This window comes from Ceratotherium simum, chromosome 40 (genome assembly GCF_057802395.1).
Source record: "Ceratotherium simum simum isolate JZ-2026a chromosome 40, ASM5780239v1, whole genome shotgun sequence".
NCBI classification, from domain to species: domain Eukaryota; kingdom Metazoa; phylum Chordata; class Mammalia; order Perissodactyla; family Rhinocerotidae; genus Ceratotherium; species Ceratotherium simum.
In genome coordinates this window covers 6,003,328-6,029,909 of record NC_141939.1, presented here as the reverse complement: position 1 = coordinate 6,029,909, position 26,582 = coordinate 6,003,328, and the positions used below count along the sequence as shown (strand labels likewise).

The 26,582-nt window shown below is 39.5% G+C and overlaps 2 protein-coding genes and 1 long non-coding RNA gene across 9 annotated transcripts in view; all 3 read right to left on the bottom strand.

Moving 5' to 3' along the window:
- The window catches only part of MRPL30 (mitochondrial ribosomal protein L30), a 31,912-nt gene extending 21,826 nt beyond the window's left edge, over window positions 1-10,086 (bottom strand). Inside the window, exon 1 of one of the 2 annotated variants that reach the window (XM_087426212.1) lies at window positions 10,068-10,086. The gene's annotated coding sequence lies outside the window, so the exon portion shown is untranslated. Of the gene's footprint in view, window positions 1-9,714; window positions 9,833-10,067 lie in introns of those variants that run through there. The other variant, XM_087426211.1, reaches the window with a different exon arrangement.
- On the bottom strand, window positions 514-25,708 carry LIPT1 (lipoyltransferase 1). Of its 6 annotated transcripts, XM_087426207.1 has the most exons (3): window positions 9,715-9,778; window positions 8,400-8,484; window positions 514-4,475 (listed from the first exon to the last, which is right to left on the bottom strand). In XM_087426207.1, exon 3 carries the CDS (start codon window positions 4,472-4,474, stop codon window positions 3,353-3,355), a length of 1,122 nt encoding a protein of 373 aa, XP_087282333.1. In that variant the 5' UTR covers window position 4,475; window positions 8,400-8,484; window positions 9,715-9,778; the 3' UTR covers window positions 514-3,352. The 6 variants fall into 6 exon arrangements, with proteins under 6 accessions (XP_087282333.1, XP_087282332.1, XP_004435900.1 ...); XM_087426206.1 differs by lacking the exons at window positions 8,400-8,484; window positions 9,715-9,778 and adding an exon at window positions 25,659-25,708; XM_004435843.3 differs by lacking the exons at window positions 8,400-8,484; window positions 9,715-9,778 and adding an exon at window positions 10,068-10,133.
- Window positions 13,081-25,762, bottom strand: LOC101404118 (uncharacterized protein C2orf15). The gene is made up of 2 exons (XR_001391942.2): window positions 25,659-25,762; window positions 13,081-16,379 (listed from the first exon to the last, which is right to left on the bottom strand). It is a non-coding gene; the product is annotated as an uncharacterized protein C2orf15 (long non-coding RNA).
- Between the last annotated feature and the right edge of the window lie 820 nt (window positions 25,763-26,582).

Sequence of the window (26,582 nt, the reverse complement as noted above, 5' to 3'; positions counted from 1 at the left end):
GCATTTTGCAGCTCATTCAACCTTGGCTAGCACATTTGTAAAGCTTTTCAGCTTAGAATTGACTGTTCTAGGTAAGCTCATCCACCCAGATGCCAGTTGACTGGTTGGGGGCAAAGACTAGGTTCCATGGAGACGGGCTGGGAGAGGAGATACAGTTAGAGGCAGTGGGCAGTCCAGAAGCTTAAAGAATAAGCTAACCCAAAGTCTACAGAGGGAAACAGCAGTCCTGGTGTTGGAAAGTGCACATATAAATATCACATCTGGAGAAGACTGAAGATTAAATTCAAGATTAAATAGTGTGGAGGACCAAAGCCAGGTGGAAGCCATGGGAATAAGGTTGAGCAGAGTGGTCCTGGGTGGCCTTGGACACCAGGTTTACGTTTTGCCTTTGTGGGCCAGCAGGTACGTGGTTGAGTTGGCATAAAACACCAAGAAGGGCGTCCAGAAAAGTTCTTGATGTTTTTCTTTGATGTTTTCAGGTTCAGGTGCTGATAATGCTGAACCTGAAAATAGTCAAACCAGTTTGCCAAGCTTTATTATATGGAAATTCAGGGTCTCAGGAAAACACCTGGACAAGTGTTAGACCTGATCAAAAGTTACTTTCTGCAAAGTATCCTAGCTCATTTTGCCAGGTACCCATTGTCATGTGGAAGTAGAGTGGTTTTTCATTCAGGTGAGAACATGTTAGACCTCCTTACACAACTCTGATTTCTAGAGCATATGGATCTATCGCTATAGAGAATCAGCAATCCACAACCCTGTAAAATTAACTTTTATCCAACTCGCACAGAAATCTTGCCTAAGAGATAATGATATTTAAGGAAGAGAACCTACAGACATGCTATCTATTATTCCACATATTTGAAGTTTGGTCCCCAGACCCTATTAGAACACCAGAAGCAAGTTTACCTATTAAATATATCAAGAAATGTACAAGAACTATATGAAAAAACTATAAACTTTATGGAAGGATGTAAAAGAAAACTAGAGTAACTGGAAAGACAAATTATATTCCTGAATGGGAAGGCTTTGTAAGACGTCAGTTCTCCCTAATTTATAAATTAAATGACAAAAGAGACCAACACTAGGAGACTTACTTGAGCAGCTATAAAGACATAAAGCTACAATAATTTTTTTAAATGTATGGTTATAAGAATGGACAAATAAATCAGTGGGATAGAATAAGGAGTCTGGAAACAAATCTAAGAGAGAGAAAGTGAATGTGTGTATGGGTATTTAATATACAATAAAGGAGTCTTTCAAATTAATGGGGAAAGCGTAGACTATTCAATAAATGTTTGGAAAAAATAACATTAGATCTCCGCCTTACTTCACATTGAGAAATTATTCTAAATGGATTAAAGAGTAAATTAAATGAAAAATCCAAATATTTCTTTAAAACCCCACTCAATGTACTAAGCATACCACAAAACCTAGGAATTATCAAGGAAAACAAAGAGCAAAAGATTTGATCATGCAGATATTAAAACTTGAGTAAAGGGAACCATAAGAAAGTTAAAAACATGAGATCAGATTTACTATATATATAGAAAAAGGGTTGATAATCCTAATATATGAGGAAGAGAGCCAGATTTTCAGCAAGTGAACTTGATCGCACCTCCTTTAGCCTTTGAGCAATCTCTCCCTCTCGACTGCACTGTTCCTGCCAGTATCCATCCCCATCCAGATACCACCCTCTATTTTTTAAATTTTTTTTTATTTTTTGTGAGGAAGATCAGCCCTGAGCTAACATCCACGCCAATCCTCCTCTTTTTGCTGAGGAAGACCGGCTCTGAGCTAACATCTATTGCCAATCCTCCTCTTTTTTTTTTTCCCCAAAGCCCCAGTAGATAGTTGTACATCATAGTTGCATATCCTTCTAGTTGCTGTATGTGGGATGCTGCCTCAGCATGGCCAGAGAAGCGGTGCATCGGTGCGCACCCAGGATCCGAACCTAGGCCGCCAGTAGTGAAGCGTGCGCACTTAACTGCTAAGCCACAGGGCCGGACCCTACTCTAGTTTTTAAAAAGTTTGAAACTACACTACACTACACTAAACTGTCAATTCCTGAGGCCAGTGACCATGTCTCTCTCACTCACCATCAACATCCAACAACTAGCAAAGTAGCTGGCACATAGTAGGCACTCAGTGAACAGGCAGTAAATACTGTAGAAACACGAGAAGGACTGTGAATGAACTGTGGAGACAGGAAACAGTTGGCAGTGATGTTACTCTGTGAAGAAGTCTGGCAATGAAGAGATGGAGAGAAACAGAATAAAACCTTGAGCAGGAAAGTTTCTGGGAAAGGGGAGACATAAGCATGTTCATTCACTATGGGTAAGAATCCAGTAAAAGTTGGGAGGAAAAAAATGCAAGATAAAGAAGATAAATATTTGTTAGTACAAGGGCCAAACAGGCTGGAGAGGACAAAATCCAGGGTACAGTTAGAAGGGTTAGCTTTAAGGAAAAAGAGGTATTTCCTTCTCCAAGATTGGATAAAATGAGAAATGTTGAAGTAGAGAACATGGGGGACTGAAGGAGCTCATTTCTGAAGTCCTCCACTCAAATTATCATTCAAGGCTTGTGACAAGAGTAGTGGAATTCTCAGCTTAAGAAGAATGGAAACATTTAGGAATAAGCCCTCTGAAAAATGAGAGGGAGTCAATAGAGACAAGTTGAATCTGACACCAACAAATTGTGGATTTGAAAATTGTAAATATGACATTGGGTTAATCTGTATGATTATGTGAATTTTCTTCCAGTGTTGCCTGCCATCTAGGTATAGAAGTAAAAAAATCAATTGTTGGAATACAAAAAAAAAAAAGATGGCTATGGTAGGTCAAGAGAGAAGCAAATGAGAATGCTGGTAAGGAGCGTAGACGAAATAATTCAGGCTAGGGTCGGAAGGGAGAGGAAGGAAGAGTTAAAGGCTCAGAAAAGTGCAAGGGGCTTGATTTAGTGGGAGAGAATGGAAGGATAATAAATACAACCAAAAGGGAGAATTTTAGAGGTTAAGGTATCAGAGATGGCAAGAAGCCTGGGTTATATTCGCTTGAGGTAAGAAAAAGAACACACTGAGGTCAGAGTGTCTAATATGGTAGACATCCCCAAGATGGTAACAGAGGAAGCAGCTGAAATGTAAATGTGTGCCTGGTATTAAAATCAATGAAGAAAGAGACCGAGTATCCTAGAGGTCAGTAGAAAATATGGACAAGGATAGGTGAGAGACAATTTCTAATGGGGAGAAGTTACTGAAAGAGACTAGGCCTGTTTTATTTTAAGAGACATACAATGTACACTAAAATTTTTATTTTCTCATTGAAACTGTCCATATTTAGAAATTTACTTGGAATCACATTATTCCCTTAATTTTTTCACAGAGAATATTCCATTTACTGTGTAATTCATCATCTTCTGGGGATGTTCTACGTAATATATTTATTAGCATAGTAGTTTCAATTGGGCAAAACTTACTACCAATAAAACTTGAATTTAATTTGTCACATATTTCCAGTGGCAACCAATGATCGGGTGCTTTAATATTACAGATTTCAATTCTTCCATTCTTTATGTCTATGAATACTCTAATTTCCAAGTGTGACTGTCCATGTAACACATTAAAAGAAGTGTCTATACTAAACTTTGGAGTTTTGCCATATATCCACTCCCAGGTTTGTAGTTCTTTGGCTTTGCTATTTATTCCAGGAAACAGTGTCTCATCTGTTGGGTTTATTAGGTTAATGTGATTATCAATTTGATGATAAGCAGCATACTCTGCAGCAATTGCATTCATCAGTACTTCACAGGTCAGAGTGGGATCTTTTTCCAAAAGATTTTTTACTAAGGCAGGTATGCTAGCAGTGGCATTGCTCCTGATCCCTTGGTAAGGGCTCTTCAGCATAGACGACAAGAAAGTCCCATCGGTACTACATAATAAAGTGCAATGGTGATAAGCAGTAGTCCGGCCAATCTTAGAAGCTGTTCCTGAGATTTTAAACTGTCCATCAAGTAAAAGGTCAAATCTTTTGGTCGCCTGCACATCCAGCTGAGGTTGGACAGCATTCAGAGCTCTCACAACTAATTTTAGATTTTCCATCCTATCATACTTTTTTTTGGTTGTAAAAAAAGTCAAATTGATATTACCCATATCATGGTAGACTGTTCCTCCTCCACTTCTTCTCCGAGCCAGTTTTATACCTTCTTCTCTCATCAGATTCAGGTTACATTCCCGCCAAGGATTCTGATGCCTACCAATTACAACAGAGGGAGAATTTCTCCACAAGAAAAGAACCGGCTTGCCTTCTAGATTCATGTGGTCATGGATCCAGTCTTCTACAGCCAGATTTTGGTAAACATCATTGGAAATCGACTGTAAAATGAGCCCACTTTTTACTGTGTTTTTAAAGCCAGCTGCTGGGACCTTGAGGTTATAAAGTAGCTGGAAGCAATTCTTCGTTGAAAATGGGATCAGCATGCTTTTAAAAATGGAAGACAAAGAAACTGATTGAGAAAAGGAATCAAATTCTATTTTCTAGCAATCAATTCTTGGTTATTTACTCCAAACTCATCTAATTCTCTAAATATCCAGTCCAGTTGCTTTTCTTGCCTTTTAGCTTTTTCATTAGTCTTCAGCAATTCTAAAACAGCATACTCAAAGGAAATAAATGAAGATAAATCTCAAATAATTTCAGCTGAAATAAGGGCACAGATTTTACAAGCAATAAATCTGCAAATACATTATGTAATATATCTCAAAGCCAAACAAATTATTTTGAATTCACAGGTAATACATGTTCTCTGAGAAAAATGAGAAAATACAGATAAGCAAAAAGAGCAAAATAAAAAAATCCATACCACCACCAACAGGGAGATAATCATAATTAATATTTTGGTGTATACCTATTTTTTTCTATGCATGTGTAAACACACACACTCTCCCTCGCAAAAGTGGAACCATACTGTTATTTCATTCAATGTTAAATCTATTTTTACATCAGCTTTAATGATGTGTAATATTCCATTGTCAGATATATCACAGTTTATTCAATCAGTCTCTTAGTTTTTAATTTTAGGTTGTTTCTAGTTTTTCTGTGTTATCAACAATGTATTCATGAACATCTCTGTGGAAAACTTTAATTATAATACTTTTAAATAATTCCTATTTTACTTTGAGATATATTTTAATATATGATACTTTAATTATAAGACTTTAAAAATAATTACTATTTGAGATATATGATTTACTGGCAGCATAACTGTTTTATTAGATCAATAGTAAATGAGGATGGACCCCCTGAGGTTGGGGGGAGGCAATCAGTACCACGGTTATATGGAAAGGCTATCAATAATTTTCTGACATTTGGACACTTTAAACATTATTTTTGTTAGCAGTACTGGTGAAATGTTAGGTGCCAAAAGGTTGAAAATACTAGCTATAATAAGAAAGTATTTTGATTAGTTACGGTTGTAAAGAAACCATTCTATTCCAATTCTATTTTTCAGGATGGTCATAATTTTTCTTTAGGTTAAAGAACTGGGTAGAATGGGTTATTCAAGTTCATAACTAAGCCAAATTCTTTAGTTATGTCCTAGAAGCACAATTCCTAGGTTAGAGTTTTCATATTTTCATTACTCTTGATATATTTTGTAAATGATGCTACAGAAAAGTTGAACCAATTTACACTCCCTCTGTCTAGAAAAGTCAGGAGAGGTTTAATAGAGGAAGGGATACTTGAACTGAATCTCCAAATCTCATGGTGCTTACCAAGTCACTGGGAGTAGCATTTTCCAGGCATACGCAAAGACAAAGAGTCATCTAATAGTCAGGCATGTTTTGGGGAGGGAGAAGTCTAGGGCCACACTGTCCTAGGAAGCCTCTGCAACCAGGCTGCACTTTGGTTAAACTCTTTGTTCTTGGTTCTGTTTGACTGACTTTGATATAGTTCCTCATTCATTCAACAAATATTTATGGAGTGCCCACTAGGCACATGGTAGTAAGGGAATAGAGAAGGGGAGGAGACAAATTCATGTAATTCTAAAACATTTGGACTTTTCTAAAAGCAGCTGGGATCTATTGAAGTGTTTTTAGCAGGCAAATTGGCCATTATACAAAACCACCTCTGCCAGCAGTGCTGAGCATGGATTAAAGAAAGGACAGATGGGCAGGGAGACCAGTTAATAGACTTATGCAGTTGTCTAAGCTAGAGATAATGAGGGTCTGAACTAGGGTAATAGACATAAAGAAGGGGATGGATATGAGAGACATAAGGGTCGTAGACTGGTCCTTGCCTTCAAGGAACTCACCATCTAGTGGGAGATACTAAAAAGCAAGTAAGGCGATAATTGAAATACAGTGTCATAAGTGCTGTGATAGGGTAAGTATGTTAGAAGGCCATCTAACCCTCTAATTAGTGGAAGTGACATTGAAGCTGAGACATAAAAGGGGTAAGAAAAAGTATTCTGACAAAGTGCAACAGCTTGGAGGAAAAGGAGACCCATTCAAAGAATTCAAAGAATTTAATTCCATTGGCCAGTACTTAAGACGTACAAGATGGCTAGTACTTAAGAGTACTAAGATGGGGAGCTGCAAGAGATAGGAGGCAGAAGTAGAGGTCATACTATGAAGAGGCTTAAAATCCAAGTTAAATGCTTAAACTTTACCTGAGGGCTATGGAGGAAGGGCTGAAGTTTTAAGGAAGAGGGAAGAACCGATTTATACTTTCGGGACATCACCTAGAGATTTAAGCATGGAGAATCTACAAAATCTACAATCTTAGTAATTGGTTGAATAAGGGTGAGAGAGAGAAGTCAGGAGTCATGTCCTTTATGGTATAATAATTACAAACTATAGCCAGAAAGCCAGCATTAAAATCCCACCTCTTTTACCAGCTGAGTTACCTGAGGCAGATTAGTTGACTTTTTTGTGTCTCAGCTATCTTATCTGTAATATTTGGGTAATGACAGGACTCATATTAGGATTAAATCAGCTAATACTTGTAAGGTGCTTATAAGAGTGCCTGGCACATGTAAAGCACACAATATGTTAGCTCTTTTATTAGTGTTATGCCCTGATTTCTGGCCTGCCAAATGGGTAGAAAGAGGTGACATTTCCGAGGACAGATTTCTTAGGAAGAGGAGGTATGGGGTGAAGATAATTGGTTCACTTTGACTGTGTTGAACTTGAAAGTCTATGGTTATCCAGCAGCCAATGGCACAGACTTGAATAGATGGTAACTGAGGCCATGAGAGGGGACTAGATTGTCCAGAGAGGGTTCAGTGAGAAGACATGAGCCTTAGAACCCCAAAGAGCAGCACCATTTAAGGGATACGCAGATGAAGAAGGGAGAGCTCCCAGAGGAAACTGGGAATAGAAGGAAGAAATTTTAAAATATGGTATTATAGTAGCTTCAAGGAGACAAGATGGTTAATAATGCCAAATGCTGAAGACAGATCCAATAAGATGAGGGTTGAAAAGGATCTATTAGAGTTAACAGCATCAAGATTAGTGATCTTGGCAAGAACTAGATGTGGAAAATAAAGTGGAGACAATGAGTATATTCTAGTTGTAAAGTGGAAAAGCTAGGGGCAGTAGCAGTTAGAAGGAAATGTGGGGTTAGGAGAGGATTTAAAATGCAAAAGAACTGAGCATGTTTAGATACTGATAAGAGTCAGGAGAGGAAGAGAGGGCAACACTGGTGAAGGGAGGTCCCTGACAACCTGGTGGTGCTAGGATCCAGAGTTCAGGTAGGGAGGGAGGCAGCCTCGAAAGAAGACAGGCTCCTCTTCCATTGTGATCCAAGGGAGAAACAGTAACCAAAAAGGTGTCGTGGACGCTAATATGCCAAACGGTATCTGTGGATCTGGAAATTCTCCAAGACCTTGTGACACATCCTTTCCTAAGGTTAAGGCTCTGACTGTTGTCTGCATATGCAGAGTGTGGCAGGATACAAAGAGGTTAAGAGTTTGAGATTTTTTTTTCCAGTCTTATTGAGATATAATTGACATATAATGTTGTATTAGTTTAAGGTGTACGACATAATGATCTGATATATGTATATATTGCAAAATGATTATTACAATAAGTTAACGTCCATCACCTCACATAGTTACAATTTTTTTTCTTGTGATGAGAACTTTTAAGATCTACTCTCAGCAACTTTCAAACATACAATATTGTTAACTATAGTCACTTACACAGTAAGTTTTAATCTTGGCTCTGCCACTTACTAACTGAATAGCCTTAGGCAAGTAGTTTAACCTCTAGCTGTTTCAATTGCCTCATTTATAAAATGTTCCTACCTCACAGAATGGTTGAGAGAATTAAATGGGTTAACATGCATAAAGCATTCACGCCTGGCAAATATGAAATGTTAACAGAGTTAACATTAACAAATGTTTACCTCTAGAATGTTAACAGTTCCTACATTCCCATCTCTATTCTTCTCATACCCTTCCCATCATATGACATGTATTCCCTCCAGGAGCCTAATAGGAAAGTGGACAAAGATTTCTAACCAAGACACATTAAAGTGGCATTTACCTTGATAAATTAACAATAGTGCAAGATACCGACTTTGGTCAAAAAGACGATCTTGTTAGGATTCCTGAATTGATCCAATTCATGTATTAACAGTGCTCAAAATATCTCTATTCATACAGGTACTGTGTATACAGTGTGAATGAAACACAACAAAGGTGTTAATTCTACAAATCTTACATCCACTATATGACAGGCGTTGTTCTTGGCACCTGGGGTTCATCAGCAAACCAAATACATAAAGGTGACAAGGGCTATAGGGAAAAAGAACAAGTAGAGATGGGAAAGGGAGGATTGGAAACGTGTTATGTGAGAGGAACTAGGCTGCAATTTTAAATAGGGTCATCAGGCTAGGCATCATTAAAAGGTGACATCTGAGCAAAGACTGAGAGCTGAGGGAATTAGGGTGAATGCCTACTATGTGCCAGAAACAGTTCTAGGCACCTGAACCCATAAACAAACAGGCCCCTGTGAGGATGTAGCATTTCAACTGAGCCCTGAAAGATGAGACAGAATCCCACAGAGTGAGAAAAAGTGGAAACAAAGAGATGTCTGCAGAAACCTGGATGCCAGTTTATTAATTTACAAAGAGAACTATAGGCTATCAACTGGATGTTCCGATCAACCTGTCCAACTCCTCTGCAGGACTACTGATAAGACAACTTACAAATTTGCTTGGTGAATACAGAATACGAACAAAGGGACTGAGTTATCTCAATGTCCGATAGGATGAGTCCTGAGGCTCAACTCTCAGACTCTGGAGAGGTCCTACTACTAAACCAGGAAACCCTCTCTCCCCTACAGGAGGCCTGGGTTCATCTGGGGCAGGCGCGCCGCTCTGATTGCACGCTTCACCAACAGACCAGACCTCCAGCTGAACGATATACAGTCTGTTAGTTGTCGGAATATAGTCAAAGTCTTTAAGGCCTGGCAAAATTCTGTTTCTTTAAACTAACTTTGCACATCTCTACTGTCACCTTTTAATTGCTAATTTTATAGTTTTTCCGCAGAGGACAATCTTATTTCCATGTTCTAGGAGGACATTTTGCTATCACCACTTGGCATTGCCAAACATGCTTCTCCATCACCGAACAGAAAGCAAAAAAATAACACAATCCCATCGATCCTAGGCAGGCCCGGCTCCTTCCTAAAACCTCACCAAGACTCTTATTTCGCACCTCTTGGACAGCACGGAACTTATCCAGAGTCTCACGACGGTCGTGTGCATGTTTTATGTCGCCTTCTTGGCTCTCCGTGGGCGTGCGCACAGCTGGCCCCCAGCGCGTTTCAGTTTTGTGCCCCCCTGTGTTGGGGATAAACCGTTCCTCAGCGTGGAGCCAGGCCCTCCCGAGAGCTGACCGGACACCGCAGCGCCGTGCGCACGCCGGGCCCGGCCTCTGCGTCCCAGTCCCCGCCCGCTGCCCGCGTCGGGGGCGCACGCCGCGCCCGAAGGACCGTGCGCGCGGCCCGGCACCCACGCCGCCCGTCCCGGCCCGCAGAGCCCCGGAGCTCCGCTTCCGACCTCACTCACCTGCCGCTTCCGGCCGCGCGCGGGCTGCCCCGGAGGAACGACACCTGCGCCCGCGACCCGCAGGCTGCGCACGCGCCCAGCCCCGCCCCGCCCGCCGCCAACCCCGCCCCGGGAGGCGGGCGCACCGGAAGCGCCGGGAGGAGGCGGGGCCGCGCGTCGTCCGTGCTCGACTAATAGTACCCGAAGTCATAGAGCCCCCGGTTCAGACGGAAGGTTCCCGCGTGACAGCACGGAGCTAACGGTCACCGGGGCGAGGTAGGAGAGGCGGCTGCGTCAGCTTGGGGGGGGGCGCTGCGTGGAGCGAGCCTGGGGGCAGTCCGCCGGAAAGCCAACCGGTCAGGTCACACGCCAGGCCGGAGTACCAACAAGTACTCTTTGCTGAACCTCCAGGCGTTGCTCCGGGTCAGTACATGTCTCCCTCTCATAGTCCCAAGGGCAGGTTACTCCACTTGGAAGGCGAGGAAACGAAAATCAATTTTAGAAGACAAATTGCATTTAAAGGAATAAACGCTGGTGTTCCCAATACAGAGATGGTAACAGGCAGGAAGCTGTGGGTCAGCAAAAACACTGAGTCTCATGAACCGTACCAGTTGGGGTATCCCTCATTGAGCTGGCAAGAAAATCCTTGTGGCTCAGCCCAATGGCAAATTCCCCCAGCAAGCCAAAGTTCCGGTTAACCATTGCAGCATAACAAACGGCCTTAAACATCAGTGGCTGAAAACAATGATTTATTACTTTTAACATTGAAGTGGGTGAGTTGGGTGATTTCTCTGTTAGTTTCACCTGGGTTTACTCATGGGGCTTCATTCAGCAAGGGTTGGCTGAGCTGGGAGGTCCAGGATGGCCTTATTCACACGCAGCAATTGGTGCTGGCTGCTGGGGCGCCTGGGTTCAGGCCCAGCCTTGGAAGTAGCAGGTCAGCCACATTCTTTTGGCCAAAGCAACAGCAAAACCAGCCCAGGGTTAAGGGGTGGAGTAACGGACCCCACCTCTCCAAGTGAGGAGCCCGGAGAATTTGTGGTCATCTTTTTCAATCTTCCACAAAAATCGATCTCTCCTTCTGTTAGAATAGAAACCACCAAGACTGGCATCGTGGAGTAAGAAGCATCCAGTGTTCACAATTTGGTGATGCTGATAACGTAAATGATGAAGGCTCCACATAAGGCTACAATAAAGACATAGCTTGGGGCCAGCCCGGTGGTGCAGCGGTTAAGTTCCCGTGCTAATGTTTCGGCACCCAGGGGTTTGCTGCTTTGGATCCTGGGCGCGGACCTACTCAGCGCTCATCAAGCCATGCTGAGGCGGTGTCCCACATAGAGCAACTAGAAGGATGTACAACTGTGACATACTGCTATCTACTGGGGCTTTGGGGAGGAAAAAAGGAAAAAAAGGAGGAAGATTGACAATAGATGTTAGCTCAGGGCCAATCTTTCTCAAAAAAAAAAAAAGACATGATGGCTCCTCATTTATTGTTATCCTTTTGATTGAAGTCACTCTGAGTTAGTCTGTCTTGTACTATGCAGATGGGAATGGATTCTTTTCATAGTCCCAGTAGGAATATTCCTAGTGGTCATTAAAGACAATAATGCACAGCTGCACAATAATGTTGCCCTCTGCTTATATTACATCTTTCTAAATTCCATTTCTCAGCAATCTGAGATGGTAGTTTTTCCCCTCAATTTCCTACTGTGGTGGTTTTTGAGAATCCCATTCCCTCTTCCCTGCTCAGAGACATGTGTCCTTTGGTTATTCTTACTCCTCTCCTACTATTCTTCAGTTTCTCCACTGGAAACTTCTTCCACTGACACTCAAACATGAACTCCATCCCATCTTAACAATCCTCCAGTGACCTCACCTCTCTTTCCACCCTTCATCCTGTCTAACCCCCTTCAGAGCTGAGCTTTTGCAAGGAGTTGCTCCACATCCAATATCCACTTTCTCACTGCCCATTCATTTTTGAACCTACTCCAAAGTGGCTTCTGTCCCCGTTATTCCATCAAAAGTGCTTTTTGGGGAGGTGGGCGAAATGAGTGAAGGTGGTCAAAAGGTAAAAACTTCTAGTTATAAGAAAAATACAAGTCCTGGGATGTACTCTACAACATGACTATAATTAACAATACTGTATTGTATATTTGAAAGTTGCTAAGAGCGCGGATCTTAAAAGTTCTCATCACAAGAAAAAAAATTTGTAACTATGTGTGGTGATGGATGTTAACTTATTGTGGTAATCATTTTGCAATATATACATATATAAAACCATTATGTTGTCCACCTAAAACTAATACAATGTCATATGTCAATTATCTCTCAACTAAAAAGTAAAAATAAATAAAATTCTTTTGATCATTAAAAAATATTCAGGAGTGATGGAGAATTATGTCAGCTACTTACTCTCAAATGGCTGGGGAAGAGGGAAAGGTCTTTGTACTACACTTGCAACTTTTCTGTAAATTTGAGATTGTTTCAAAATAAAAGGAAAATAATATATGTTAGGTGTCTAGCATTGTAATAAGGACTGTTAGTGCCCCAGCCAGGTCCCCTCTACTCTTAATCCATGCATCTGTTTCCCAGCTGCTGTGAGTGTAGGAGCTGTCGTGCCCAGAGACACCTGAGCGATTCATACTACCTCCCTGCGCCCCCAGCCTCCCACTTTGGCTTGGTGGTGGCAATCAATGCCTGACTGGTCAGGGGGTACAATAATCCCACCCTTTGCCTCAAAGTAGGACAGTGGGTCAACTTTGCAGTGTGATCCCTCCAGGGCACCCTGCGGATCAGGCCAAGAATTTATCTGAGCCCTCATCCTTAGTTGACTCCTTCTGCTTCCCTATCTTGCTTCCCTCACTCCCTTACAGGCTTTTCCTAAAGAGCACACTCTCAAAAATCATGTGCACCTGAATCCTTGTCTCAGGCAGCTTCCAGGGAATCTCAACTAAGAGAGACACACACCAGCTCAATAAATGATAGCTACTATTATTAGCATCAACGACAACACTATTAGATGCAATACCAATGTATGTATTATAGGACTAAATACCCTTATTTTATGGATATGTTGAATTTAAAGTCTCTTAGCATCCTTACTTCTGCTGAACTACATTATTTTTATACGGGAAATTTACTTTCTTATCAGAAACAACACAAGTCTGAGAATTGCTCACTTGAGGATTACACTTGTAGAATTCTCCCGAAAAAACAAACAAACACCTAAGTGAAGCTGTTGCCCTGATTAAACTTATTCCATTCCACCCCTTCCAGAAAGTCTTTGTGGATCCAACTATTGCTTGGAATGGGTTTGGGGATTCTGATTTTCTGATGTCTTAGCAGCAATTGTTCTGAATGAGGGCAATTAATGTTTGCATTTTTTAATGTCTTAATGACTGGGGTGTGCTACTACATTTGACATCCTGCAATGCATGGGGCATCAGACACAATGAAGGATCATCCCAAATTCAGCATCCTACACAACTATCAAATGTTCTATTGGACATTCAAGGAGGTAAAAAACCAGTCTGTAGGGCCGGCCCCGTGGCTTAGCGGTTAAGTGCGTGCGCTCCGCCACTGGCGGCCCGGGTTCGGATCCCGGGCAAGCACCGACGCACCGCTTCTCCGGCCATGCTGAGGCCACGTCCCACATACAGCAACTAGAAGGATGTGCAGCTATGACATACAACTATCTACTGGGGCTTTGGGGGGAAAAATAAATACATAAAATCTTTAAAAAAAAACCAGTCTGTAAATATCTGAGCCAATCCTCTATTAAAAAGAAAGTGAGGGGCCGGCCCCGTGGCTTGGAGGTTAAGTGCGCGCGCTCCGCTGCTGGCGGCCCGGGTTCGGATCCCGGGCGCGCACCGATGCACCGCTTCTCCGGCCATGCTGTGGCCACGTCCCACATACAGCAACTAGAAGGATGTGCAGCTGTGACATACAACTATCTACTGGGGCTTTGGGGGGAAAAAATAAATAAAATAAAATCTTAAAAAAAAAAAAAAAAAGAAAGTGGTTTTGCTGAGGTCACTGGTGGCATTCATGTTGTTAGATCCAGTGGACCTTTCCATTGGATCTCATCTAAACTTTCAGTCGACTTCCTCCTCCTTAAAGACTCCTGTGGGCAATCTTGACATTACCCTGTCTTGGTTTTCCACCAGCCTCACTGCCAACTCCTCAGTCCCCTTTGCCAGCTCCCCCAGTGCTGACCAGCTCCTAAATGTTGGAGTTCCTCAGGACTTTATCTCACACTATACATCTGCCTTAAGCAATCTCATTCATTTCCATGGTTTTAAATACCATTTCTGTAGACAACTTCAAAATTTATATATTTAGTTCCATACATCCAGCTGTCTACAACTTGCCTTGGAAACCCGGTATGTCCAAAAACTGTGCTCCTGAGCTCATTCTTTTTCCCAGGGAACCTCCCTGCATCTAGCCTTTTTTAGAAACCCTTTCTTTTTCCTCACTTCCTGTTTTCAAACCATCACTATGTCCTGCCAAACTTCATCTGGACTCTATCCCCTTTTCAACACCCCGACCATCACCATCATCTCACCTGGACAACTGTGTCACTGCAAAAGCTATAAATGTCATGTCCTCAGAGAAGCCTTCCTAGTTCCCACAATTAAAAATCAAGTTTATGTGTTATGTCTCCTCTTCTGTCTCTCTGAACATTTTACATTTTCTTCATGGCATATCACAATTTGTATCTTATATAATTACTGTCTGATGTTCTATCTTCCCTGGTAGACAGACAGTAAGCACTAGGAAGAGTGTGGCTATTTTATTCACCACTATATCCCCAGTACCAAGCATGGTGCCAAGCTAGGTGAACAAATGAATGATCTGTGTATTTTTTCTCTCCCAAAGAAAATTATGTTCTGTAAATAATAAAAAGCATTGTCTTATTGGCTTATGTTCCATTCAACAATTTTTTTTTTTTACTCTAGGCTCAATATTCCCTACAAATATATTACATTTGTTTGGATTTTTTTTGATTTATAAAATATTGCTTCCCGTAAAAGAAGATGCCTTTTCTTCTTTGTTTTTATGAATATTGAGGAGATTACTCAATTGGGCATTAGAGAGAGTCATTAAATATTAAAGCACAGGAAAATGTTCAAAACATACATAATATAAATAGTTACAGATCACTATAAGTCCAGACACAAAATGGTTTTAATTTCATCTAATATTACTTGGGACAATACTGCTATTTCAAACTACTAGATATTTCAATAAGAATGACAAACTGATATACCTATATAAAACAAGAATTTTTTAACACTAGACTGTTTTCTTATATTAAATAATGGTGGTATAAAAGGGTAGCATCTGCAAGAAAAATTATTACACTTGGAAATAACTATTTTGTAACTTTGAAATGAATTCAACATGGGGGGAAAAAAGCAGTTTTAAAAGGATAATTTAAAATGTGAAACGTGAAATGCTTCCCAAGCTACACAATTGACTGGTCTTTTGCAGAGTTTATCTGCAGTGATCTTTTACAGAACAGAAGTGCAAAAAATGCAGGAAGATAAAGTACCCTGAAGCAAAATCCCAAACTGGAAATCTAACATACAAAATTGGTACACCAGAAATAGTGTGAAATACCGATGTCAAATTGTCTGGGCCCTGTTTTTTGTTTTTTGATCACTTGTTAAAGAAATACATTATAATTAACATGTTTTGGTGCCATTTAAATACTGTTGCTCAAAAACTCTGATTTTTGACAAAGATAGAATGTAATACCAGAGAAATCTGCTTTGAATTTTGGAAAGCTTTTTCTCCCTAAAGCAACTTTTTTGAATATGTATCATTAAAAAAAAATGCAGTCTAAGGTGATTCATAAATACTGAAAAATAAGCAGTTGTCTTCTTTCATTTTGTTAGGTTTTCCTAATAAGGTTAAGTTCTCATTCAACTGCCCTTTTAGTCAAAAGCAATTTTTGGTTTCTTTGGTAATATGTACAAATAACTTCATTCCACATCTGTCATTTCTATCCCATCACTTTCTTTAACATATACCACTGAACCCAAGGCTTTCTCTGAAAGAGATCCTGTGCCAGTCTCTTTACTTCTTGTAAAGTTTTCTTGGTTTGTGTCTTCTAATCTTATTTTCTTGGTGTTTTGAAATAACTGAGTCACTGGTTCCAGCTTGCTTTTCTCAGCCCCTTGCATTAAGTGATCATCCACTTTCGAATCCATACGCATAGCAGACACCTGAGTAGCAGATTTACTAAGAGAAAATCCCATTGGGACAGCTGAATAAATACAGTTTACAGGTACCTCTTTAAGTAGTGGAAACGTTTCTTCAACTTGATTGCTTGGGGAAAAAAAATGGTAACAAGTGAACACAGTGGGAATTTCAACTTACTTATGACAATGTTTGTTTTAATGAGATGTCATGGTGATGATGCCAAAAATGTAAAGTAAAATCGCCTTCCACCTCTTAGTGTTTATATTTTCTTTGTGGGAGAGTTTGCAGATTCTATAGATTCTCTAAAAGTCTTTTTTAAAAGGAATTTACCAGATTTTATGTTTCATCACTTTTCAGAAAATAATACAACTTTTCTATTCAGTCCTTTCTATCATTCTTGCTATTAAAAACTTTTAATTCATTATTAATAGATGAAAGGAATAATTACTGAAGGCCACTCTGCTAGGTGTGTTTCTGCAAAAAATGAAGATGCTCCCGAAAATGTAAACATTTACCACCTAATAACACACCATCAAAATATATGAAGCAAAAAACTGGCAGAATTGAAGGGAGAAATAACAGTTGTACTACAATAATAGTTGGAGACTTCAAAACTCAACTCTCAATAATGGCTAGAACAACCAGACAGAAGATAAGTAAAGAAATAGAGGACTTTAACAACAAATTAAACCAACTAGATCTAACAGACATATACAGAACACTCTACCCAACAACAGCATACATATTCTTCTCAAGTGCACATGGAACATTTTCCAGGATAGACCATATGTTAGGCTACAAATTAAGTCTCAATAGATTTGAAAAGATAGATTTCATACAAAATATCTTCTCTGACCACAGTGGGATGAAGGTAGAAATCAATAACAGAAATAAAAAAAATCTTCTCTGACCACAGTGGGATAAAGTTAGAATTCAATAATAGAAAACAGGAAAATTCACAAATTTGTGGAAATTAACACACACTTAAATAACCAAGGGATCAAAGAAATCACAAGGGAAATCAGAAAATACTTAAGAGATGCATGCAAACAAAAACACAACATACCAAAATTTATGGAATGCAGCAGAATCAGTGCTAAGAGGGAAATTCATAGCTATAAACACTTACATTAGAAAAATAAGAAAGAGGGCCCGGCCCCATGACCGAGTGGTTAAAGTTCCACACGCTCCACTTTGGCAGCTCGGGTTCACGGGTTCGGATCCCTGCTGCGGACCTGCTCCGCTTGCCAGCCATGCTGTGGCGGTGTCCCATGTACGAAATTGAGGAAGATTGGCACAGATGTTAGCTCAGGGCTAATCTTCCTCAAGCAAAGAAAAGAGGAGGATTGGCAATGAATATTAGCTCAGGGCGAATCCTCCTCAGGAAAAAAAAACGAAAGATCTCAAATCAACAAGCTAACTTTACAACTTAAGGAACCAGAAATAGAAGAAATTAAACCCATAGTTAGTAGAAGGAAGGAGATAATAAAGATTAGAGCAGAGACAAATGAAACAGAGAATTCTATTCTAAATAGTCAAATTATCTCTATTCACAGATGATATGATCTTATATGTGGAAACCCTAAAGAATTCACAAAAATACTGTTAGAACTAATAAATGAATTCAGCAAAGTAGTAGGATGCAAAATCAATACAGTAAAACAGTTGCGTTTCTATACACTAACAATGAATAATCTGAAAAGGAAATTAAGAAAACAATTCCATTTACAATAACATAAATATAATAATAAAATAGGAATTAATTTAACCAAGGAGGTAAAGACTTGTACAATGAAAACTATAAAACATTGCTGAATGAAATTAAAGAAGAGATAAATAAATGGAAACACATCTCATGTTCACGGATTAGAACACTTAAACATTGTTAAAATGTCAATACTATTCAAAGTGATCTACAGATTAAGTGCAATCCCTATCAACATCCCAATGACATTTTTTGCAGAAATAGAAAAACCCATCCTAAAATTCATATGGAATCTCAAGGGACCCCAAATAGCAAAAACAATCTTGAAAAAGAAGAACAAAGCTGGAGGACCCATACCTACTGATTTGAAAACTTACTAGAAGGCTACAGTAATCAAAATAGGGTGCTACCAGCATAAAGACAGACATACAGATCAATGTAATGGAATAGAGAGCCCAGAAATAAACCCTTGCATATACGGTCAAATGATTTTTGACAAGGGCGCTTAGACCATTCAATGGAGGAAAGGACAGTATTTTCAATAAAAGGTGCTGAGAAAACTGGATATCCACATGCAAAAGAATGAAGTTGGACCCTTCCTTACCTAACACCATATACAAAAATCAACTCAAAATGGGTCAAAGAACTAAATGTAAGACCTAAAACTATAAAACTCATAGAAGAAAACATAAGGCAAAAGCTTCACGACGGATTTGGCAATGATTTCTTGGATATGACACCAAAGGCACAGGCAACAAGAGAAAAAATAGACAAGTAGGATTTCATGAAAATTGAAAAATTTTGTGCATCAAAAGACTCTATCAAGAGAGTAAAAAGGCAACCCACAGAATGGGAGAAAATATTTGCAAATCAGATATCTGACAAGGGACTAACATCCAGAATATAGAGAGAACTCCTAAAACTCAACAACAAAAAACCCGAATCAAAAAATGGGCAAAGGACTTGAATAGACATTTCTCCAAAGAAGATATACAAATGGCCAATAAGCACATGAAAAGATGCTCAATAGCACTAGTACTTAGGGAAATGCAAATCACAACTACCATGAAATACTGCCTCACACCCATTAGGATGGCTACTATCAAAAAAACAGAAAAAAATATGTGTTGGTGAGGATTTGGAGAAAATGAAAACTTTATGCACTGTTGGTGGCAATGTACAAAGGTACAGCTACTGTGGAAAACAGTTTGGCAGTTCCTCAAAAAATTAAAAAATAGAACTACCATATGATCCAGCAAACCAACTTCTGAGTATAGACCCAAAAGAATTGAAAGCAGGGTCTCGAAGAGATATTTGTACACCCATGTTCATAGTAGCATTAGTCACAATAGCTAAAATGTAGAAGAGACTAAAGTGTCCATCAATGGATGAATGGATAAGCAAAATGTGGTATATACATACAATGGAATTATTATTCAGCATTAAAAAGGAAGAAATTCTGCAATATGTTATAACATGACGAATCTTGAGGACATTATGCTAAGGGAAATAAGTCAGTCACAAAAAGACAAATACTGTATGATTCTCCTTATGTGAGGTACTTAGAGTAGTCAAAATTAGACACAGAAAGTAGAATGGTGGTTGCCATGGGAGTTACTGTTTAATGGGTACAGAGTTTCAGTTTTACAAGATGAAAAGATTTCTGGAGATGGATGATGGTGATGATAGCACAACATTATGAATGTATTTAATACACTGAACTGTACACTTAAAAATGGTTAAGATGGTAAGTTTTATGTCATATGTATTTTACCACAATACAAAACATTGAAAACAAAGATGTCCGGTAAAGATACAGTACTTTGTATTACGGATGCCCAATCTGTTAAGAGAGAGAAGCATGCGACATGGAGGGAGGACTTGGAAAGGTTCTGAAAGGAGAGCAGCCTTGGTCAGGACTGGGCTTTGAAAGATGGGCAGGGGCCGGCTCCGTGGCTTAGCGGTTAAGTGCGCGCGCTCTGATGCTGGCGGCCCGGGTTCGGATCCCGGGAGCGCCCCGAGGCACCACTTATCCGTCCAACGCGAGGCCGAGTCCCACGTACAGCAACTAGAAGGATGTGAACCTATGACATACAACTATCTACTGGGGCTTTGGGGGGAAAAAACTGAATAAATAAAATCTTTAAAAAAAAAAAAAGAAAGATGGGCAGGAATCAGGATGGCAGAAGGGACTGGCTTCCTGGCACAAGGAAGACAGTGAAGACCTAGGAAAGCCCAGCGCTTGTTCGAGAACAGTGATCTACTGAAGATGCTCTAGTAGCAATGTGAAATCTGGAACAGACTCCACAGCTGTGAATGAAAGCACTTAACCACTGTTTAGAATGTATTATTTCTGCAATATTTGGCACTGTGGTATCTTTTATGAGTTTACAATTCCATCCCCATCAAGCCCTAATCATTTATTGACAGGAGATTTCTAAAGATATCATCTCAAAACCTTGTTTGTCCATGTTTATGATTGAATATCAGTGTTTAATCTATAACAGAACAGAGTCCTGGGCCTACTGCAGTATCCTAAACATAGTAGTTACTCAAGTGTTCATCTAACAGTTAGAGAAATAGTATAGATTTGGCTTTCTAGGAATCAAATACAATTTAGCTAAATCTTTAAAAGATCTCTCTGATGATATTCTAAAATGTAGGTATACCTGTTTCTTAGATTTGGAACTTACGAATTTTTCTCCCTCATCAAATAAATATCCAATACTACCTTCAAATTAATAAAATTGCATTTATTCTATTCTTTGGTTTCTCCTCTTTAATTATTTAAAAAGGAAATACCCCTGTCAAAAATGCATAACATGAATCTAATCATGAGGAAACAATCAGATAAACCCACATTGAGAGACATTATATAAAACAAATAGCCTGTACTCAAAAATGTCAATGTATGAAAGACAGAGAGCAACTGAGGAATTGTTCCAGATTAAAAGAGACTAAAAAGACATGATTCTGAAATGCAATGAATGATCCTGAATTGGGGGGATTGGAGAGGGATGTACTACAAAGGCCATTTATTGGATAATTGGAAGATTTGAATATGGATGGTTTATTAGACAATAATATTGCATCAATGTTAAATGCCCTGAATGTGATAATTGTATTGTGGTTATGCAAGTGAATGTGCTTGTTCTTAGGAGAAACTTGCTGAAATGGGGTAAAGGATCATATCTATAACTTGCTTTCAAATTAGCTAGCGATAGATAGATACAGAGAGAATATAAAATATGCAAAATATTAGCAGTTGTTGAATCTAGGTGGGAAAGGATAAAAAACTGTTCAGTGTATTATTCCTGTTAAATTTCTGTATGTTTAAAACGTTTTCAAACTACAAAGTTGAAAAAAGGTAAAAACACTAACAAAACTCTATAAAACAACATACTGCATTTGAAATCAACAAAGGCAAAATAAAGGTAACATATAATTATCAAGTAGCACATTAAATTTCAGACTAACAGAGGGATTGAGGAGGAACCAAATGCAATAGATTAGATTTCACCTTAAGAGTCTCACCTTAACTTCTCTGGGATCTTGAGGACATGAGGGTGAACAAGTTTATTTTGGGTCTTTTTGGCCTGGCATTCAGATTGCCATTCAAGAGGAAATCTTAAATACATCAGGAAGAATAAAGGTCCATAAAGAGCTAAATAACTTTGGACACATACACACACAAAAAACCAAAGAGACTTGCCTTACCAGATATTAAGATATGCTACAACCTCAAAATAACAGAGTCTAGTACAGGTGCAGGAACAAATAAATGACCAATAGAACATGACAGAGCTCCAGCTGGGACGCATGTATGTGCAGGAACTTCACATATGATAAAGGGTCACCATATGGCAAAGGGGATAGAACAGACTAAGTTTAGTATGAGAGCACTGTGAACACTGGCTCACTGTGTACCTGACAATAAAGCAGGATCCCTATCTTATATACCAAAGTGGATTCCAAATGCAGTAAAGACTTAAATTGATAGAACTATAAATGCAATTTTAAAAATGTAGGATAATATATTCGTCACCTTGGAGTGGACAAGGATTTCTTGAACAAAAACTAAAAAGCTGAAACAATAAGGAGGAAAACAGATGGCTCTGACTACTCACAATTAAGAATTTCTATTCAATAAAGAAACTATAAACAAAGTTAAAAAGATGAAGAAGAGATTGGAAGATGTGCTGTCCAAAGTTGACATGGGATTTATAGCTAGAATATAAAAAGAATACCTACAAATCAACAAGGAAAAAGGAAACCCAATAGAAAAATGTGCAAAAGATATAAAGACATAATTCTTGGATTGGAGAATCCCAAATAGATAGTGTGCACATCAAGAGATGCTCAAACTTACTAGGAATCAGAGAAATGCAAGTTTACTATCATTAGAATGGCTGACTTCAGAAAGGTGGACAACGCCAAGTATTAAGGAGAATGCAGGATGACAGGAAATCTTGTGCATTGCTGGTAGAGTAATTTTTAACTCCTATTTCATATTCCACATACAATCCTTCAATGAATCTTTTCTATTTCCACCCTTGCCCACACCTCCCCATTGTATGTTCTTCAAACTGTACCTGGAATTGGCCTTTTAAAACATAAGCCAGATCACATTAATCCTTTGCTCAACATGCTCTAGTTACTTCCCATCTCAGAGTAAAACCCAAATTCTCTATATATAGAGTCTCCAGCTGTGGTAGGCAGAATAATGGCCCCCAGAGATACCTACATCCTAATTCCCAGAAGCCGTAAATGTGTTATGTTATATGGCAAAGGGGAATTAAGGTTTCCAATAAAGTGACCATGAGATGGGGAGATTATCTTGGATTAACTGGTGGTTACCAGTGGAATCACAAGAGTCTTTATAAGTGAGAGAAAGGCAGGAGTGTCAGTATTAGAATGATGCAAAGGACTTTACTGGCCATTGCTTGCTTTGAAGATAGAAAGGGACCACAAGCCAAACAAAGCCGGCAGCCTGTAGAAGCCAGAAAGGTAAGAAAATGGATTCTCCCCTAGAGTCTCCAGAAAGAATGCAGCCCTGCTGACATCTTGATTTTAGCCCAGTGAGATCCATTTTGGACTTCTAACTTCCAGAACTGTTAGATAAATTTGTGTTGCTTAAAGCCACCAAGTTTGTGGTAAACTGTTACACCAGCAATAGGAAACTAATACACCAGCTAACCTTCTGTCATCCCCAACTCCCCTCCTACCTCTCTCACTTATTCTGCCCCAGCCCATGACCTCATTGCTGTTCCTCAAGCATATGCAGTGCCAAATCCTCTTCTGCTTCAGGGCCCGTGCACTTATAGTTCCCTCAGCTTGAAGCGATTTTTGAAGTGCAAACCACTTCTGTTGGGGATGATTAGTGACATGGGGCCTGAGATTATGAAGAGCTGGCTGACTTCTGCTGCCCGCCATGAGGGAGTAACAGGGACTAGATTGATCCTTATGCCTCAAGCATCTTAAAAAACAGACAAAATACATGAAACAATGGTTTTTAGATACTGGACAATAGGCAGTGCAGGAGAGTGAGCCCTAAGAGAAAGGAAATACACAAGGTGAACCCAATGAGTGCTCACTGCCTAGAAATTTCAGGCCTTAGCACAAGGACGGTGCTGAGTCCAATCATTTCAATAGAGTGTGGTCAATTCAAGGAGTTGAGAAGATAGAGTTCAGCATTTGGGGAGGCCAAGGTGGCTAGAATTTGTGGAGAGAGGAGACAAGTGAGTGAGAGGAAGTGCTACAGTGATCTGCAGAGGATTTGCCACAATTCTTTGGCTAAATATTGATCAGGGCTTGTGTAAAAAGAAACTATTGAGGCCTGGGAAAGAACCACTAAAAAGGAGAAGGCAGAATAGTCCTTAGAGCTTACACAGGGCCGGGAACAGAGTTCCCACCAGCCAGAGTGGAAAGAACTCCTAATACACGGTCATTGAGTAGAGTCTTCAGAAAGGTATTGGCTCAGTAATGGGGCCAAATTAGCCCTATATAAAGACTATTTTGGACCTAACAGTTTAAAAGCAAGTTTCTAAAGCAGTGCTGTCCAATAGAACTTTCTGCAATGATGAAAATATTCTCTATCTATTGTCCAATATAGTAGCCACTAGTCACATGTGGCTTTTGGAAATTTCAAATGTACATGGTACAAATAAGGAAATGAATTTTAAATTCTATTTAATTTTATTAACATAAATTCAAACAGCCACATGTAGCTAGTGGTTACTATTTTTGACAGGGCAGCTCTAAAGGATCAAACTGTTCCCGAGTAACCTTAGTGCATCTCAGAACAAAGCCTACATATATTTAAAACACACACACACAAAAAAACCCTCCAGCACCCAACAATGTAAAATCTGTAATTCTGGCAGCCAATAAAAATTTGCCCGGCATGAAAACAAGTGGAAAAATATGACCCATAACCAGGAGGAAAAAAAATCAGTTAATAGAAACAAATCCAGAAATGACACAGGTGATAGTATTAGTACACAAGGACCTTAACAGCTATTTAAAATATAGTCCATATTTCCAAGAAGGTAGAACAAAGCATGAGCATGATGAGGTGAGAAATGGAAGATATTAAAAAAAAAACCAAACTTCCAGAGATGAAAAATATTGTAGATGGGATTAACACCACCAAAGGTAAGAAGAGTGAGCTTGAAGACACAGCAATAGAAACTAGCCAATTTTTAAAAAATGAACAGAGCATCAACTAAGCTGTGGGAGAACATCAAGCAGTTTAACATATATGTAATTGGAGTCCCAGATTTTTTTTTGAAGGGACCAGGGAAGCACAGGATAAAATAAAAAGGCAAAATAGAGGTTTTCATAGTGAAGTTTGTGAAATGATGGAGAAACTAAGGGAATAGAAAACCCAGACCTTAGAATTGCACAGGAGTGTCAGTCACAAGGGGGAGAGCAGAGATACTTATAAAACGGTTAGTTGGGGCAAGATGGAGCACTTATCACTCTTTGGGTTTCCATAGAGGGAAGAAAATTTTCACTTCAGTTGGGGGAGGAAGCCAATAGTCCTTGATAGAGAAAGAAAAGAAAATCTTCACACCTGCTTTGGCCTTAAAATGATCTTTTCCCTTTATTCTTTCCAAAGAATCTTCAGTAACATGTAGGTGGTGCTTAAACTGTTCTTATTTTTTCCCGTAAGGGAAGTACCTTCCTACTTCCTATATTAATAATCCTCTCCTTGCCACGTCTTCAACTCCAACTGAGAGTTTTGAAGTTTGTACATTTTCCCTATTTCTTTTCAATAATGCTCGATAGTGAGAACCTTATTTCAAAATAATCTTACTATCTGAAGAGGAAACAAGAGTATACATAATTCTCCCTAAAATAACTTTTGAGAATGGCCTTTGAGAACTCATGTTTCTTTGTAACTTATTTTACCAATTAGGTATAACTATATTTCAGAGGAAATGTACTGCTTGGGACCTCTGACTTCTTTATCTAAGATAACAGAGACACTCAATTTTTTAGTATCTAGCTATACTTATAAAGTATATGATATCTAAAAATAAATGCTATAAAATATGAGAAAATGTAATGGCACAAATAATGAAAAAAATCAGAGCAGATATTCGAAAAACATATTTAAGTGTATGAAGAAGTTTGTTCTAACATAAAATTTGTTTATGCCTGCCAATGATATATTTTGGGGAAAAATGAGTACTCACCTGGCAAAAACAGGAATTGTTAGTCTCCTCAAATGTGAGATTACTTTGAAATGCACAGGCGTATACTTTATCTAGATCATCAGAGGACAGCTATAAAAAAACCTAGTTATCTATTCCATCTGTAGGAAAAGACAGGGAGATAAAGTCACCATTAGAGTTCAGACACTCTTGGGTTAAGAACAGTGGGACAAGTTAAACACACTAAGAAATGTTAAAAAGACAATATTTCTTTTCAACCTGGGCTCCAAAAAATTGGCAGAATAATACAATTCTCATTCTTTTTCACTTAAAAGCTAATTTCTCCACTTTTAGGTAAAATAGTTAATTTTAACATAGTTGGATGGCCAAAAATAATATTATACCTAGTTAAGTTAAATGAGTGTTCCCGGACTGACAGTTCCTAATTGAGAGAAGACAAGCTTAAATGGCATGAAACAGGAAAACAATCGATACAATATTAAATATCAAGTGAGGTTGTATAACCTTTCCTTTTTAAGTTAACTACTACCAGCTTATCTGGAGAGGGGACTGGGAGGACTGGCATGTGGAGAAAGAATACCGGTCAGGAATCTGCGCTTTCATTGCTCGTTCTGCCACTTTGCTATTCAATCCTGACTGGATGGTGCAGGGCTGACCGGGGCCCTGGGTCCGCAGGCTCCCCAGCCTGCAGGCTGCCGGCGCTCGCTCCAGCAGGCCGGCTCTCTCCCCAGAGGCTACAGCAGCAGGACCCGACCTGGGAGGCTCCCCGCAAACCCTCCCCTGGCTGCGGCAGGAGAGCGCACCAACCTCCCAGCGCCCAGGAGCAGCTCTGAGGAGTAACGAGTTTACTGAACGTGGGTCCAGAATGGTGCCCGATCCCTGGGAAAAGCGGCACAAAGCCGCGGCAGCGAAGCATCAGGTGTTCCAGAGCCGAGGGAAGGCAGC